The sequence below is a fragment of the Moschus berezovskii genome, chromosome 17, assembly GCF_049115385.1.
Source record: "Moschus berezovskii isolate FMDL1 chromosome 17, NW_MosBer_1.0, whole genome shotgun sequence".
In the NCBI taxonomy this organism is placed as follows: Eukaryota; Metazoa; Chordata; class Mammalia; order Artiodactyla; family Moschidae; genus Moschus; species Moschus berezovskii.
The window spans coordinates 4302350-4321286 of record NC_142476.1 but is presented as its reverse complement, the minus strand read 5'-3'; the positions used below and the strand labels follow the sequence as shown (position 1 = coordinate 4321286).

General features: G+C 40.8%; 1 protein-coding gene across 4 annotated transcripts; it reads right to left on the bottom strand.

Moving 5' to 3' along the window:
• Positions 1 to 2536: 2536 nt before the first annotated feature.
• On the bottom strand, positions 2537 to 18036 carry SNRPE (small nuclear ribonucleoprotein polypeptide E). 4 transcript variants are annotated; one of them, XM_055420087.2, is made up of 5 exons: positions 17659 to 17789; positions 16916 to 16942; positions 15407 to 15469; positions 14395 to 14473; positions 2537 to 12028 (listed from the first exon to the last, which is right to left on the bottom strand). In XM_055420087.2, the coding sequence occupies exons 1-5, from the start codon at positions 17710 to 17712 to the stop codon at positions 11973 to 11975; spliced, it is 279 nt and encodes a 92-aa protein (XP_055276062.1). In that variant the 5' UTR covers positions 17713 to 17789; the 3' UTR covers positions 2537 to 11972. The 4 variants fall into 4 exon arrangements, with proteins under 4 accessions (XP_055276062.1, XP_055276063.1, XP_088701230.1 ...); XM_055420088.2 differs by having other exon boundaries at positions 17677 to 17767; XM_088845104.1 differs by lacking the exons at positions 16916 to 16942; positions 17659 to 17789 and adding an exon at positions 17837 to 18036.
• Between the last annotated feature and the right edge of the window lie 901 nt (positions 18037 to 18937).

Here is an 18937-nt window from a genome sequence, read left to right as displayed (position 1 = left end):
AACAGGTTCATAACACTTTTCACATAAATAATACACAACAAACACAAAAAACAAGGAAAAACTTTTACAATACTGTCCCTTGACAAGGATAGCAGGATTCTGCAACAGCTGGCATACACGGGGCTGGCATCAGGTGAACAGGCAAGCGTTACTGACTACGAGAGAGCAAGATGAGCAATGACAGAGCTGAAGGATCAACAGTAATAGGAAACGGAGGGCAAGCTGCAATGTCACTCACACATGATGTCGATGGCACAGGCCCCGGTTCACACTGACACTCCTGAAAAACAATCCAGTGATGTCTGGGTAGTAGGTCTTTCTTTCTTGTCAGAGATGACAGTCACACTGGATTTCATTCTGAAGGGCAACCTTCGTGTACCACTCTACACTTAGGTCCCATGCCTCAAAAACATCTAACCTACTGCTGTACCAACTACTTCACTGTTGTTTTTGTTTGCTTCTGGGCATCCTGTGCTTGAAATAGATACTGTTACTACTTTATTTTCTATTTAGTAAAGTACACAAAAGCATAACCACTCACAGAGGATGCAAGCAGGTGACAGTGAACGCCAGACACGTGAACTAACTCATGTGATTGGACATGGAACGCATGTTCATATCCTTGAAAGTTCACAACTTGAAGATTTGTATGTAGGGAACTTACTGTACTGTTTCATTTTGGATAGTTTCTGTGTTTTATCTTCAAGTTTAATCTTTCATTCTGCAATGTCTAATCTGCTGTTAATCCTACCTAGTATGTTTTTCATCTCAGACACTGGAGTTTGCAGAGGTTTAATTTGAATCTTTTTGTTTCTTTAATCTTTTAATGTTCAAGCATTTCTCTACTTCCTTGAACATATAGAACATAATGTCTTTGTAAACCAAATCCTATCATGTGTTATTTCCAATTGTGTTGCTACTGATTTTCTCACTACAGGGGTTGTATTTTCTTTTTCCTTTGCATGATGGATAATTTCCAACTGGTTACCAGACACTGTGAATTTTACTTTGTTGTATTCCAGATATTTTTCCATTTTTATAATATTCTTGAGACTTGTCCTGGGATCCACATAAGTTACTTACAAATAGTTTGTTTCTTTAAAAGTTTAACTTTTATTACTTCTATATATTAATAACTTTTATTTATGTTTTAATTTTTATTAGCTGAGACCAGAGTAATCTTAATCTAGGGCTAATTTTGTCCCACTAATACAATGTTGTCTTAAGTACTCTGATGCCCTGTGAAGTATGAGGCCTTCCTCTGTGGCTGGTGGGATTATAACATATTCCCAGCTTTGTGTGAGATATGTTGAACGTGTACTCTGTTCCACTTTGGTATTTATTCTGTGGTCTTGGGTTATCTTACAGGCCTTCAGGAAAGTGCATATCTCCAGTTCTCTTTTCTTCAGCACTGTGTCCTAAAAACCCTTATTTACATTGGCCTATCCAGATTCCTGTCTCCATCTTCTCAACTTAAGAGACCCCTGTTCTCCACCTGGATACCTGCCCATTATACCTGAAATCTCTCCAGAGATTATGGCCAATTATATGGCTCATCTCATTTGGCTTTCCCTTCCTCACAGATCACTATCCTGAAACGCCTGATGTCCAGTGTCTGAAATCTACTGCTTCATATAAATTTTGTCGATTTTTCGTTGTTTCTGGTGAGAAGACAAATGTGGTCCTTCTTATTCCAACCTGATTAAGAAGCCTAGTGATTTGTTTTTTTGTAGTGATGATTATGAAAGTATTGTGAGTACATAAATTCCTCTGTAACTCCAATATATTAACTGGATTCCTCTAAAAAAATGAATGTCCCACCCTACTTATAATTGTAGCAAGGTTCACTAGCTTCTGTAGCTAATATTGGGGAAGGGAGGATTCATGGATATAATGTTTAAAATCTTGATTTAGAATAGCATATGTTTTCCTTTTGAATTTTAAGTTATCTTTCTGTTAATTCTGTCCTCTTCATTTTAATATTTAATCATTTTGTCTCATTAATTTTATCCTTATTTTTAAACTTTCATGTTTATTATTTAAAAATAAATTACTTTCTTGGATTATAAACTAAAAGCAGAAAACATAGCAATGTAGGGATAAACATGTACTCAGTTCATACTTTAAATGGGTTAATAATTGCTTTCAAGCAATTAACCTTCCCAATGCTCACGTTCTTCCAATCAGCTGGGTCTGCATTAGTTTTCCAGGCTTCCTTTCCTATTTTCCCAACACCAAACCCTCTAATGTCAATTACTCTATAGAGCTACCACTTTTCCTGTATTTACAACACTGGAGAGCCATGGGAACGGTGTTTTAAACTCATGTTACATACAATCTAGGTTAGTGCTGTCTAAAAGAAATACAATACAAGCCATATATGTAAAGTTTCCTAAGTAGTGAAAAAATTAAAAAGTTAATTTAATAACGTACTTTATTTAATCCATTATATCTAAAACATTAACATGTAATAAATATAAAAACTTACTAATTAAATATTTTACTTCATTTTGGGGGTAATTATCAAAATCTGATGGGTATAATACGCTCATAATACATTCGATATGTATGTAGAAAACAATTTATTCTTATCAGTAATACTTGATATGTTTTGAGTTTCATCAACTGTTTAGCTGAAAAAGTGGATTTCCATAGCAAGGTTGTTCCGCTTACACATAAGTTTTCTAAATTAAAAATCTGGTTTTTGTAAAGTTACTCAGCCATGTGCAACTCTTTGTGTCTCCATGGACTGTAGCCCCCCAGGCTCTCAGGTCGATGGAATTCTCCAGGGAAGAACACTGGAGCGAGTAGCCACTCCCTTCTCTAGGTGACCTTCCTCACCCAGGGATCGAACCTTGGTCTCCAGCATTGCAGGCAGATTCTCTAGTCTGAGCCACCAGGGACTTAGTAGCCATATTTCAAGTGCTCAACAGCTACCGTACTGGCCAGCACAGGTCTCAGAACTTTATGAAGAGCTACATATCATATAATTCCCCACTGTATTTATGCATGTACCCTCTCTATCTCCACACACACTCAAAATAAAAACAATGGTGAAGTTCTCGTAAAAAGATTTCACAACAGGAAGGGATATGTCAAGAATTTCAGCTTAGGAACAAACGCACAAAATACTGCCTTTTTACTGCCTTTGAAAAACAATCATACTGCCTTTAAAAAGTAAGAGAGGATTCTGGGAGGATGGCAGAGCAGGAAACACTAGGAATCTCTCCCCACTTAAGACTACAACTGGCAGAATTCCTCTGACATATCTATCTTAAAATTCTGAAATTGACTGAAGGTTTACAGCTTCCAGAGGAAGGCTTGGAAGGTAAACTATGGTTATTTTTGGTCAGTCTCAGCTCTTAGCACAGCATAATCCCCCATCTCCAAGGCAGGCAGCTGTGCATATGTTCCTGATGCAGTTTGCACACATCCAGGATGGTAAAAAGGACTCTGTCCTCCAAATATTGGGAAGTCATATTCTAACTGGTGATAGCTGCTTGGAGGTCCACTGTTGTTGCACTTCCACCCATTATTGTAAGCCTCCTCTCCTATGGCTGAAGGGACCTTATAAGGGATTTAAAGTGCCAGTGCCCTGTTCTCCCTCCCTTTCTTTTTTCTCTTTTTCCCATTTTTGGCAGCCAGACATCAAAAGACTAGGACATTCAAAACCAAATACATATATGGGAAAAATTAGAAAGTGTACAGGCTCAAAAAAGAACTGAGAAGACCTTAAATTTAAACCTGCAGCTGATCCTTGGAATAGAGACAACCCATAACAATAAAATGGTAATAACAAAAAACTTCAGGTAAGAGGGAGAATCTGATTTCCATGGATAACATTATTAGATTCAAATATCCAATTTTCAACAACAACAACAAACCCAAAGCACGCAAGGAAACAGGAGAGTGTAGCCCATTGAAAGGAATAAACTAAGTCAATAAAAACTATCCCTGAGAAAGACCTAATTGCAGACCTACAAGACAAAATCTAACGTATACATTAACAATGCTCAAAAAATACGGAAGATGTGTAGAATGTCAGAAAAATGATATAAGAAATCTAAAAAGAGACTTCCTTGGTGGCACAGTGGATAAGAATCCGCTTGTCAATGCAGGGATGCAGGTCTGCTCCCTTATCCAGGATCTGTGGAGCAACTTAAGCTCATGCTCCTGAGCCTGCACTCCAGAGCCCACAAGCAGCAACTCCTGAATCTGTACGCCCTAGAGCCCACATGCTGCAAGTACTGAGCCCAAGTGACCACAGCCTGTGGGAAAGACGAGAGATCTCTTCAAGAAAATTAAAGATATCAAGGGACTTGCGTGCAAAGATGGGCTCGATAAAGGACAGAAATGGTATGGACCTGACAGAAGCAGAAGATATTAAGAAGAATACACATAAGTGGCAAAGATACACATAAGTGTACAAAAAAAATCTTCATGACCCAGATAACCACGATGGTGTGATCACTCACCTAGAGCCAGACATCCTGGAGTGCAAAGTCAAGTGGGCCTTAGGAAGCATCATTACAAACAAAGCTAGTGGAAGAGAAGGAATTCCAGTTGAGCTATTTCAAATCCTAAAAGATAATGCTGTGAAAAAATGCTGCACTCAATATGCCAGCAAACTTGGAAAACTCAGCAGTGGCCATAGCGCTGGAAAAGTCAGTTTTCATTCCAATCCCAAAGAAAGGCAATGACAAAGAATGTTCAAACTACTGCACAACTGTACTTATCTCACCTGCTAGCAAAGGAATGCTCAAAATTCTCCAAGCTATGCTTCAATAGTAGTCAACTGAGAACTTCCACATGTTCAAGCTGGTTTTAGAAAAGGCAGAGGAACCAGAGGTCAAACTGCTAACATCCACTGGATCATTGAAAAAGCAAGAGGGTTCCGGAAAAACATCTACTTTTATTTCACTGACTACACTAAACCCTTTGACTCTGTGGATCGCAACAAACTGTGGGAATACCTGACGACCTCACCTCCTGAGGAATCTGTATGCAGGTCAAGAAGCAACAGTTAGAACCAGACATGGAACAATGGACTGGTTCCAAATTGAGAAAGGAGTATGTCAAGGCTGTATACTGTCACCCTGCTTATTTAACTTATATGCAGAGTACATCATGCGAAATGCCAGGCTGGATGAAGCGCAAGCGGGAATCAAGACTGCAGGGAGAAATATCAATAACGTCACATATGCAGATGACACTACCCTTTTGGCAGAATGTGAAGAGGAACTAAAGAGCTTCTTGAAGAACGAGAGTGGAAAAGCTGGCTTAAAACTCAACATGCAAAAAACTATGATTATGGCATCCAGTCCTATCACTTCATGGCGAACAGATGGAGAAACAATGGAAACAGTGACAGACTTAATTTTCTTGGGCTCCTAAATTACTGCAGATGGTGACTGCAGCCATGAAATTAAGACACTTGCTCCTTGGAAGAAAAGCTACGATAAACCTAAACAGTGTATTAAAAATCAGAGACATTACTTTGCCAACAAAGGTTCATCTAGTTTTTCAATAGCTATGTATGGGATGTGAGAATTGGACCATGAAGAAAGCTGAGCACTGAAGAACTGATGCTTTTGAACCGTGGTGGAGAAGACTCCTAAGAGTCCGCTGGACTGCAAGGAGGTCCAACCGGTCCATCCTAAAGGAAATCAGTCCTGAATATTCATTGAAGGACAGATACTGAAGGTGAAACTCCAGTACTTTGGCCACCTGATGCAAAGAGATGACTCACTGGGAAAGACCCTGATGCTGGGAAAGATTGGGGGCGGGAGGACAAGGGGACGGCAGAGGATGAGATGGCTGGATGGCCTCACCTACTCGATGGACATGAGTTTGAGTGAACTCCGGGAGTTGGTGGACAGGAAAAAGCCTGGTGAGATGCAGTCCATGGGGTCGCAAACAGTCGGACACAACTGAGCGACTGAACTGATTGACCATGTTTATCAACAGAAAATGGTCAATTCTTCTCCAATTATTTACAGCATGAAATAATCACAACCAAAATCCCAGTAGAGTTTTTAAATAGAAATTGACAAGCTGATTCTGAAATCTGTATGGAAAAGTTGTGATATGTCTTGCTCTACGTAGAACAAGTTTACCTTTTCCTCACACATTCCTAAATAAATCTTTTAAACTACAAAAACTATCCTCATTTGTAACTAGACAAGTATCATTTCTAACTAAACAAAGAATACTTCTTGAACATTCCTAAGGCTTGATAGGTATTCCACCAACTTTGTGAAACTAAGGTTGAGATGTTTGGGTAATTCTAAAGTTGGCATTTAAGGCCAGGTATGTGGACTACCAAGGTCATCTTTCCCTCTTTACCACACTGCTTTTCCAGCTCTCCAAAGACTAGGACTAAATTTAAAATTTCCCACTATGTCTAACATATAACATCTTAATAAAAGCTGACATTGGTAAAATAGAAGACATATCTTCCCAAACTCACCTTACCAAGTATATGATCTAAAGAATAAAGCTTTTCTTGGGAAAATCCTCCCTTTCCCACTCTACTCCTACCATCTCTGGTTTAGTAACACAGTTCATCAAAAGGAGGCACTTATTTATTATTAATAATTGTCCCTCACTCCTCTCTGCAATTTCTCAGCCAAGCAAAACATCTCAAACTCAGATGGCCCTGGGAATGAGGGTACTCTGCTAATACTCCAGAGACAGTAATTTCTCCAGACATGATGATCCAAGATCATTTTTCTCAGAAATTATTTTAACTAAGAAGTTTACTGTTTTACTGAATATAATCAGTCACATCACTTTGTTTGTATTCCCTCATATAGGTCCAAGTTTGCCAATCTTCTCAACTATGGCATTTGACAAATCTTCAGTAAAACAACTAATCCCCTCCAAGTTTAAGAGGTACTGAAGACAAGTAACCCTGTTCTGACACTGTTCTCAGTTACAATGCTTTAGCTGTGACAGAAAACCCAATCAGGAATTTTATCCTCTCACATAAGAAGTCAGGTTGCAGGGAAGTTTCAGAGTTGATTAATTCAGTGGTGCAAATTCATCAAATTCTTCCATCTTTCTCCTCTGGCACCCTTAGGATGTTGGCAATCATTATCTCATAGTATCCTCACAATAAGCCTGTGCATTTCATTAATGCTGCTGCCTGATGGTTGCCTGGTATGAGGAAAACAATTTTCTCACAAGTACTTTGGAAGGCAATTTAAAAGTACCTACAGTTTTTATTTAAATGTGATCTAGGAATTCCACTTCTAAGAATTCATCTCAGGAAATGTTAAGTGGACAAAAACAGGAATAAAAATGTCAATTACAATTTTTTTTTTAACAGCAAAAAATAAGAAACAGCCTAAAATACCTATCAATAGGGTGTTACTACTTAAACTTAGAGACTCATATATTAGAATACGTCACAGCTGTTTAACATGGAACTAGGTACAAATTTTGTTGATAGCAGTGAAGCTGCAAAGAGCATGTGTACATAGATAAAGATAGTGAAGAGGAATTAAAAAGCCTCTTGATGAAAGAGGAGAGTGAAAAAGTTGGCTTAAAGCTCAACATTCAGAAAACTAAGATCACGGCATCCGGTCCCATCACTTCATGGGAAATAGATGGGGAAACAGTGTCAGACTTTATTTTTTGGGGCTCCAAAGTCACTGCAGATGCTGATTGCAGTCATGAAATTAAAAGATGCTCACTCCTTGGGAGGAAAGTTATGACCAACCTAAATAGCATAATAAAAAGCAGAGACATTACTTTGCCAACAAAGGTCTGTCTAGTCAGGGCTATGGTTTTTCCAGTGGTCATGTATGGATGTGAGAGTTGGACTGTGAAGAAAGCTGATCCCCGAAGAATTGATGCTTTTGAACTGTGGTGTTGGGCAAGACCCTTGAGAGTCCCTTGGTCTGCAAGGAGATCCAACCAGTCCATTATAAAGGAGATCAGTCCGGGGTGTTCACTGGAAGGACTGATGCTAAAGCTGAAACTCCAATACTTTGGCCACCTCATGCTAAGGGTTGACTCACTGGAAAAGACTGATGCTGGGAGGGATTGGGGGCGGGAGAAGGGGACGACAGAGAATAAGATGGCTGGATGGCATCACTGACTCGATGGACATGAGTCTGAGTGAACTCCGGGAGTTGGTGATAGACAGGGAGGCCTGGCATTCTGTGATTCATGGGGTTGCAGAGTCGGACACGACTGATCAACTGAACTGAACTGAACTGATGACACTAAAAAGGCAACAGGGAATTCTGGTGGTTAGGACTTTGTACTTTCACTGCCAAGGGCCTGTGTTCAATACCTGGCCAGAGAACTAAGAGCCCACAAGCTGTGTGGCAAGCCCCTAACCTCCTCCCCAAAAGGCTACAAAAGCAAAAACAGATAAATTGGACTACATCAAAATTTGGAACTATGTATTAAAAGACAATCAACAGAATGAAAAGGCAGCAAATACTTGCGAATCACTTAAGAATATGTAAAGAACTAGTACAAATTAACAACAAAAAAATAACCTATTTAAAAATGGGAAGAGCACTTTATTTAAGACGTTTCTCCAAAGAAGACATACAAATGACCAATAAACACATGAAAAGATACTCAACATCACCAACTATTATGGAAATGAAAATCAAAGCCACAACCGCACAACCATTAGGATGACTGCTCTCAAAAACAAGTTTTTGCCTCTCCAAGAAGAATCCACAAGGTTGCAGAAGTAGAGTCGAAGCATCAGACCTTTTGCAATTTGCCCTACAAGGAGCTGGTACAGCTGTGCAGGGCCCAGCACCTGCTGAGCCAGGCCTGGCGAGGAAGCAGCACTCCCTACTACAGCACCTATGTAAGGCCAAGGAGGAGGCACCATCCAAGGAGAAGCCTGAGGTGGCAAAGACACACCTGCAGGACACGATCATCCCACCTAAGATGGGCAGCATGTTGGGCAAGACCTTCACACAATCACCTACACAGCCAGGTCAGCATCAGGACCACTCCTCTGGCTTTATCCCCTTCAAGTAGCCTGCCTGGCCAATAAAGTCATAGACTTCTCTATTAAAAAAGTTGTTTTACAAAGGAAATGAAGAAATTGAATCCTTTGTGCACTAATTATGAGAAAGTAAAATGGTGAAGATGCTGTGGAAAATAGTATGATGGCTCCTCAAAAAAAATTGTAAGCATATGCTCAAAAGAACTGAAAGTGGAGTCTCAAAGATGCACAGCAGCATAATTTACAAAAGTAAAAAAGTGGAAGCAACCCAAATGTCTACTGACAGTTAAACGTATAAGCAAAATATGGTATACATACACGCAATACTATTCATCCTTAGAAAGGAAATAAATCCTGACACATTCTTCACATATAAGGTAACTAATCAAACTCAGAAACAGAAAGAATGATGATCACCAGGGGCTCAGGGGAGGGAGGGGTGATAAGTTATTGTTTAATGGGTCTAGTTTGATTTTTGTCAGATAAAAAAGTTCCAAAGATTGGCTGTGTAACAATGTGAATATACTTAACATTACTGAGTCATACACTTTAAAATGGTTAAGATAGCAAATATTATATATCTTATCAAAATTAAAATTTTAATTAAAGAAATTTTAAAGTAAAAATACCAAAATGAGAAACCAAGCTATACATATTAAAAAAGAGCTCAGAAGGCATCCAACTCCTAACCGTGGTTTTTTATGGAGAACACTGATGGGGAGAGGGGGGATTTGTTCTCTGCTCTACATCTTTCTGCGTAGTTTGAAGTTTTAAAAATTTCACTGGATGTGTTTGTTCCTATGTGGTTATGATTAGTTCTAATAGGAATAATAAATTATGCAATAATTAATAAGGAAAAAGATCCTGGGTCAACCAATTAACAGGAGATGGTGCTTATTAGGCTTTCCCCCAGGAATTGCCTGTTTTATTTCCTGGGCAGTAATGCCTTACTCCAAATTAGAGACCCACTTTCTAATCCTGAAACTGACAAATGTGACTCAAGAACAGCTGGTGCCTGCATATACATAATTCCAGTGTTTTCCAACTATTCTGACCCTTCTTTCCTCCTGCTTACTACTAACAGAACACCAGGCCCGAATCAGCACTTACTGTCTCAGAGGCTATTCTCCTCCCATCCTTCACTTCAACAATATTATGAGAGCTACTGAGTGGTTAGCAAGACCCCTTCAGAAACCAACCATTCCAGAAAAATAACTGCTCAAATACCAAGAGGTGCCAAGAGCAGATTCCCAGCAGCACATACTAATAACCTTAATGAAGCAGAGAGCAATGCCTCCTATAATATAAATTTGGGTTGGAAGAAAAGATCTGCAGATTGTGGAAAAGTACAACTTAAAAAGCAAACACCACAGGTTCCAGTGCAGCAGGAAACCAAGCAGGGATTTCTAAATACAGAGCTCAATTTTAAGAGTTCACTGTACCTTTATTTCTCACTATCATCATTTGCTCTGTCAAAAATAGACACTTCCATGTCTTGAGCCATTCAGAATAAGCCACAGCAGGAACAGCTTTGCTTACATAGGGTGGGCAGGTCAGAAAGGCAGCATGGGGAAAAGAAAAAGCAGCCAGCAGGTTTTCTTAGGGATTATATTGCTCCAGCTTTTATCCTTCTTCTCAGCTATTTTGGTGCCAAGAAAGCTGCAGGGAGGTCTTTGCTCTGCTCTCAAAAACCTTTTCACCAGAAAGGTTGAAGCAGTCTCAGGGCTGCAACTCCCTCTGCTGCTTGAGGTTTTCTTTGCATGCTAATTTCCAACTTAATGTTAAAAGAGCTAAACCAGCCCTTTATTTAGAAAACATGACCAAAAAGGCACAACTTTAAATAGAGTGGGACAGCTAAAATGCCAAGTTCTAAGTTGGACTGATTTCTACACTCACCTACGAATCTCTACCTAACAAAGTGATTCTTTCACTCAGTTTAAAGAAAAGTTCTATATCACCCTCACAGGCACTTGGAAAAACAAGAACTGGGCTTTTTGGTTCTTCCTCAGCTACCCTGAGTAACACTGCCCATTATCAGAATTTAAGGCAGGTCTTATTCAATCTTTCAAGATTCAACTTATATAATACTTAGTACCTGGTATTGAGGCTATGTTTGTCAGTCTGTTTCACTGTAAGTATTCAACTAATAGCAGATGCTCAATAACCATTTAATAGAAGAATTCTAATCAGAACCACCCTGATATATTCGGGGAAGTGAGAACTAATGACATAATTTAATTGGGAAATAAGCAATTACTGGGGGAGGAAACAAAATCCTTGGCGATAAGAGTATGAGAGGTGTTTCTTCATCTAACATTCTATTATTCTGCCTAACAGTAGTTAATCAGTGTTTCCTGTGGGTCTTTTTCAGATTACCAATCTCACAAAGCCTCCCTCTGGTTAACTCTTAACAGAGCTCCTTTTTAATTAAAACATTCATTCTTTGTCTATATCCAAACATCCCTCACATTCTGACCTTAGTGATAAAAGAATACACAAAGACCTCACACAGTACCTCTATCACAGTGCTAAGCAGACACTGAGCCCTTATCATGTCCTCAGCATAATGTGGCCAGGAGCCCTGGTATCCCAGCTTCCAGTTAGAACTGATGACGAAAACACACATTAGCACCGTAATCTTTACTTTTGTGAACACTCCCCTGCTGCACCACCCAGTATCACAAGTCACATCAGGTAGAATTCCTATTCTTTGCCTTAAGGATCTACAAATCCCAGTTCTGTGAAAAACAAATGCTCAGGGCAAGTGCCATCAGCTAACGGTGACACTGTGTAAAAACTGTGTAACTGGACAGAAAAAATAAGGTAAATATTTTGATAAAAACAGTCCCACATCATTTATTGTCATCTGGTAATAACATAAGGGTGAGCAGAACAATATGAATACATGTTTTAGAACTACATATCTAACAAAGGACACCTAAAAAAACCAACAGTATTGCCAAACAATTTCTCACTTCATTTATCACTTCTAGTTGGAGACACTTTGGAGCAGAGTAATGTTATCTCCTTTTAGCATGATCCGACCTGCAACACAAAATTAAAAAAAAAAAAAAAAAAAGATGAAGCCACTAATAGTCACTCAGAAAACTGTGTACCTTTTAGCTTCAGAATTTTAGATCGTTGTTGAGTGATTTTAAAAACGATTTCTTGTCTGTGAAATTGTGTGACATTTTCTAATGTTGAAAGATTGTGCATATCAGATCATATGCACTTTTCCAACAATAACCTAATGGAGGCAGAGAAATGTCATTTTATGAGAAGGACAGTTTCCGTAGACTAAGTCAACTACCCCAACATTTCCTAAAGCTGATTTTGCAGAAGCTGAGAAATGAGTTTTTTAGGAAATGCAGCATACTATAACCTCATTCTTAAGAGTTCTTAGTAAGATTTCATCCTGTGATACACAAACTTGTTTAAGTTTTATCTAACACTGTCTAAATCTGCTTGAGCAAAGGACACTCTTCCTGAGAAATATCTATAAATATCTGCAGGAACACTGGTGTTCAAAAGAAGTTTGAGAAATGTTAATCAACACCATCAGCAATTCCACAACAAGTAATATTAACCTGTTTTACAGAGTTGTTATTACCGTGAGCAATCAATACTTTGCAAATAATTTATAAATAATGTCAGTAAGGTGAGCTTGCATTTCCTGATAAGACATGTTTATATTTGAAAAATCTAAGCTTTCAAAGTCTAGGCAGGAAGAAGCTAAGCAAAACATTATACCACTCTCAGAATCTACTTTGCACACAGCTAGGATAAAGCTCAAGAGAATCCTCAGGGACTGGAAAAAAGAGGCAATTGAAAACTACCACTTTTAATAGTGAGCTGTCAACTGGGGCATTAAACAGTTAAAGACAAAATGCCTAAATAAACCTCAACTTAATGGAATTTTAACAGAAACTATTTAAGCCTTGAGGAAGCCATCCTAAAGAACATGGGTTAAGAAACTGTTTTCACTATTCAAATATTTTAAAATTTTTACTATGTGGCATGCACTAAATATATTAGGGAGCAAAACAGAGAGGACTCATGCACTAGTGGAGCATGTAGTCTAGTGGCAGACATTAACAATCCCAATAATGAATGGTTTACTACAAATTCAGCACAGCATACCGTCCCTCCATCCCCACCCCAAGCAAAACAAAACTTAACCCTAGCAGGAAGTGGTATTTGACCTGATTGACCTGAGTCCCAAAGACACGGGACAGCATACACAAAAATTTATGATGAGACAAATGTGCAGATTCCAAAAAGTGTGGATGATCTTCAGTAATTGAAGTACAGAGTGATACAAAATGAGCAGAGGGAGGTAAAGCCAGATCATGAAGGACTTTGAAGGATATATTAAAGATTTTCTTATCCTTCATTGGAGGGACTGATGCTAAAGCTGAAACTGCAATACTTTGGCCACCTCATGCGACAAGTTGACTCACTGGAAAAGACTCTGATGCTGGGAAAGGTTGGGGGCGGGAGGAGAAGGGGACGACGGAGAATGAGATGGCTGGATGGCATCACTGACTCTGTGGACATGAGTCTGAGTGTACTCCGGGAGTTGGTGATGGACAGGGAGGCCTGGCGTGCTGTGATTCATGGGGTCGCGGAGAGTCGGACACGACTGAGGGACTGAACTGAACTGAACTGAACTGATGAGCAATAGGAAGCCACCAAAGGATTTCAAGCAAAGAGATAACAAATTTAGGCCACTGTTTTAAAAAGATGACTGGAATCTGCTGAGCAAATTGGAGTTGCAGAGAAATTTATTAGTAAAGTGAATAGAACTGGTCCATTTACTATAGCAGGAAACACTAAAATAGCTCTAAACAGTGTGTCAGGCATTAGAATTGAGTTTGATTCTGATATGCTAATTTTGAGGAGCCTTTGAGACATCCAAGTAGAAATACTGAAGACGTTGAGAGGTCTAGGGATTTGCAAGTCAACATATAACTGTAAGTGCAGTCTTGAGTACCTAGGAAAATAATATTGAGTGATAGGAGGACTGAGAAGCAAGACTTAAGCAACTCAAACATTGAATGGCTGGGTACTAAAGAATGAATATATAGAAGTCTCAGAAAGGGACAACTAGCAATGAAAAGTGAAGCGCTGACTATAGTGTCACAGAGCTCAGTAAAATGAGGACCATTAGATTCAACACCATTAGTCTTTGGGAACCTTGGTGAGAGCTCTTGACTGGAGAGACAGAGCAGAAATGGAGGGCGATAAACAGTAAGTGGCAAATGATGATTCTAAGAATATACTACTCTCCCAAATAATTTCTCAAATACAAACTAAATTAAAACATGAAATGAGTTGCAATTCATTCAATTCTGCAAGTGAATGAAAAGTTCTATAATTCTTTAAGGCCATCTATATATATATATTCTTACCCAGTTGTTTTCTTGACTTTGTTTTAGAATGAATCTCTTCTGCGTCATCTAATACGAGGTTCATATACTCATCAAAACCCTAGAAAAATAAGTCAATTGACTGTCATCTTCAAGTAAAATCATATCCAAACCATTCTAAATGAATACGGCAATATATAAATACCAAGTTCAGAAATTCATCTCTCCACTGATGTTCCAGCTGAAATACCACATCTCAAGTATCCTCTTCTTTTTTTTTTGGGAGGGGGAGTGCCCCACACAGCTTGCAGGATCTTAGTTCCCCAACCAGGAATTGAACCCAGGCCACAGTATTGAAAGCCTGGAATCCTAACTACTTTGCCACTAGGAAACTCCCTAAGTCTTTTTAAATAACAACGAAAGACGGAATGTACTTCAAATTACTTCTGGAACTTTGGGGACTTTAGACTTTATTAAAAAGTCATCCTCCCCATCTTTTATAACCTATTCAGTACAGTGTGTGTACATATATTAATTAACTTTTCCCATGTTCCCAGAAAGACATTATCACTACCAACCACCAAGCTTGTTTTTTCAACTAACAAACGGGAAGGGGAGATTACTGACGGAATCTACTACACTGTCTAAAAGAAATACCAGACTCTTAGTATAACATTTCCATCCATATTTTCTTTCTTTAAAACATTTAAGTTGTTCTGCTACCTTGAACATCTTATTTAACTATCCCACGCAGTTCTATTCAGGTATCACTAACCAAGAATTCTCATCTTTCTCCCTCCTCATGTTATTTCTTATGACCCATCCTTTAAAGAATAATACTGTTGTTTAAATATTTTATAAAATTAATCTTCCCTCTCTTTTGTGAATTACCTAAACCCTATTAAGTAGAAAAATGAGACAAGGATAGTGAGTCCTGAAGGACTTTCTGTGGGTTGGGTCTTTGATTTTTTTGTATATTGCTCTGTTGGCCATCTTTTAGGAAATTTTTTTCTTTGAACAAAATGCTCTGAGGTAAAATATCCCAGGTACTTACAATGATACAGCCTTCTATCCGCATATTCACTTGCTCATAAAGCCACACCTGAATCCGCGATCTCTGAAATAATCAGGAAAACAGAAATATTAAGAACTAAGTAAACAAAATCCAACCACTTTGGTCAAACAACAGACAAAATATGGCTCCTAAAGAACTCTGACAAATAAAAGCCAAGACAAGTTACTTACCAAGAAACATTCCCACTTAATAAATGCTACACTGGTACTAATAATATTCCTATGTTTCTGAGACTCAATCATATTTCTTTTGCTTGTAGTCTCTATACATTTACAGTGAAAATTTGTGACAAGATAGAAAAAAGGGCTTCTTTCTTATCTACCAGAGCAAACTCCAGCTGCAAGACAGTCTTCTCTAGCTTTTCAGTTTTCCAGGTCTCACACCTAATAACCAGGAGTGCATAAGTTGTGTCCAACTCTTTGCAATCCCATGGGCTGTAGCCTGCTTCCTCTATCCAAGGGATTCTCCAGGCAAGAATACTGGAGTGCATTGCCATGCCCTCCTCCAGGCGATCATCCTGACCCAAGGATCGAACCGGAGTCTCTTCTCATCTCCTGCACTGGCAGGCAGGTTCTTTACTACTAGTGCCACCTGGGAAGCCCTAATAACCAGGAGTGAGACCCTCAATTCCTGTGATTAAAAATTACAACGGCTTGAAATTAATGCTTTTCTATTAAGTTGTCACATACTAAAATTTGTCAGAACCACAGGAAACACTCTTTCAGAGATAAATACTCTGCTCTGCCAAGTCAGATTCTGAATTGATAAAATTCCCTCCAAAAGAAAGACGGTTGCCACTAAATCCTCTGAACCTATCCCTCCTATCTTCCTTTTCCAGTGTCTTTTCTATTGATAAGTGTGTCCCCACCCCCTAAAGTGCTTATTAACACTCCACCTTATGACCTAGTAAAAGCTGACTGAAATTTTCTTCCAGTGTCTCATCCTGAAGTGCCATGGAAAGGTTCCAATGTTCTTACCATAATCCCAAGGAAAGTACCAGTACCCAAATGCCACTATCATGTCAGCCAGTAATCGCTTTTCGAAATTAGTAATTTTGGTCTTGCACAGTAATACCAACACTTTGCATGCTTGGAGTTGGCATGGCTGTGTTAGGGGCTCAGCATGACCAACTCTTTGAGACCCCATGGACTGTAGCTCTCCAGGTTCTTCAATCCATGGAATTCTCCAGGTAAGGATGCTGGAGTGGGTTGCCATTCCCTTCTCCAGGGGATCTTCCCCACCCAGGAATCCAAGCTGGGTCTCCTGCATTGCAGAAAGATTCTTTCCCATCTGAGCCATCAGGGAAGCCCATGGCATGGTTACATACCATTATGTCACATTAGAACTTTCCTGGCACTTATTCTCCTCAAATGCCCTCCCAATCTCCACTTTCATTTTCTGACTCTAGCACAATGATCAGACAGGATATACAAACAGCCAAATAAATTCACCTTTAACTTAAAAATAACAGAACAGACAACAACTTACATTTTGCAAGTATCTGAAGATGAGATTCTGCAGCAGGAATTAAGGAGAAAAAAAAAAAACACGCAAAGCATAGACTCTGCTCCCTGAAACTCGTTAAATCTACCCGCCTCTCATTTTTCTGAACGCGAACTCTGTGCCTAGGCAAAGAAAAGTGCCCAACTAGGTACCCACTGTTGCTGTTCAGTCGCTAGGTCCTGTCCCACGCTTGTGACCCCATGGACTGTAGCCCCCCACGTTCCTCTGTCCATGGGACTCTCCAGGCAAGAAGTCTGGGGTGGGCTGCCATTTCCTTCTCCATGGGATCTTCCCCACTCTGGGATCAAAACCCCGTCTCCCGCATCGGCAGGCGGATTCTGAGCCACCTGGGAAGTCCAAACACCCATTGGGACATCACTAAATACTACAAAGGAACAGCTCCCCACTCTCACGTTCCTGGAGTTTCTTCCGCGCCGAGGTCTCCCTCCCGGTGGAAAGCGGTGACACCGCTTTCAGTCAGTACATAATTAAAGTCGTCTTCCCCGCTCACCCCACCACTACCGCCTTCTCCAGCGCAGGGCCTGCCCGAGCCCACGTCCCGCGCGTAACTGGTTCTTCAACTCCCCGCGCTTTCTCCTAGCCTCGGCCGCCCCAGGGGCTCACGGGATGAGCGGCCGCACTGCGCTCCCTCGGGCCTACCCCGCCTCCTCCTTCGCCCCTCATTTCTCGGCCCAAACCTCCTACTGCTCACGCGTCGAGCAGGATACGATGGGCTGAACCATCACCTTCTGCACCTTCTGGCCCTGGCCCCGGTACGCCATGCTGGAAGCTCACAAGCACCACACCGCGCCACACTCTCTCTCAGAAAACAGCTTCCGGACCTGCGAGCCGGAAGCGGAAGTGCGCGGTGCCCAGGCGGCGACGTGGGCGGGTCCTGGGAAGTACCTCTCTAGCCACGGGAGGCGGTCGTTTCGGTGCTCCAGAGCCTCCCGGGGAGGCCGCACGCCGGCGGCCCGCTTTCGGAAGGAGGGTCGGTCTTGCAGCGCCGCCTGGAGGGAGGCCGGAGGGGGAGCGCGGCTTCGGCTGTGCGGCGGCCGCGGCTCCCATCGCGACTTCGCTTCTGAGTCGGTTTTATGACCGGATCGTTCCCCTGCGTACCTCCTCTGGAGTGGTGTGGTTCAGTGGTTTCCCTGGGATTTAGGCTTGACAGCCGCGTCGTGGTGGACAGGGTAAGGCCGCAGGAAGCCCAGACTCACGGATACCGCAGCTGACACTTTGGGCCACAGACGATACGATTTCGAAAGCCGGGTGCTGTGCTTACTCCAGTAACTGATTCAACTCTCACCAGCTTTTTGGAGAGCTATTTCTTAGGTGGCAGCGGAGGATCAATGCTGAATGAAAACCCTAAAACCTGATTTCTAGGCTCAAATCCTGCACGCTTATAGTGTGTGACCAAGAATGTTACTCACCCTTGCCCTGTCTTGGCTTAGTTGTTAACAAAATGGAGATAAAAATGTTCCTTCCTCACGGGGTTAAAGATCCAATGAAGAAGTAGTGTACGTGTGTACACGTTAAGGTCTCAACTGACTTCCAACAGATCGTTTCCCGGGTGACACAGCTGGAGCGGAGGGGTCGGACTTGGTTAGGCTCTATCCCGGGCTGTGGGCTGGCAGAAATCTCCCTGAATTGGAATACCCATTTTATAGATGAGGAAACTGAAACTCAGAGTCGATGGGACTCGTCCAAGGGGACACCGCTTAGATTAGACACCACTTAGACACACTTCTGCAAGTAGCAGAATCGTAACTTGTTTAACTGAGATTGTTACCGAACCAAACTTGGGTCTGCTCCGAGGAAGAGCAGTAAAGCCAAGCTGTTAACACTGGTTTGAGGTGAAGGACAGCCAGGGAAACAGGCAGCTCACCGTCAAAAGACCCAAACTCCCCGGTGACTTTTAGGAGAGGATTCAGTTCAGTTCAGTTCATTTCAGTGGCTCAGTCGTGTCCGACTCTTTGCGACCCCATGAATCACAGCACGCCAGGCCTC

Excerpts from the sequence above, each read along its gene's own strand:
- SNRPE (XM_088845104.1), bottom strand. The coding sequence starts at position 17,998 with ATGGGAGCCGCGGCCGCCGCACAGCCGAAGCCGCGCTCCCCCTCCGGC. Across the intron at positions 14,474-15,406 it reads GGATAGAAGGCTGTATCATT|GGTTTTGATGAGTATATGAA; the intron begins GTAAGTACCTGG and ends TTATTTTTCTAG. Across the intron at positions 12,029-14,394 it reads AAAGTCAAGAAAACAACTGG|GTCGGATCATGCTAAAAGGA; the intron begins GTAAGAATATAT and ends TTTGTGTTGCAG.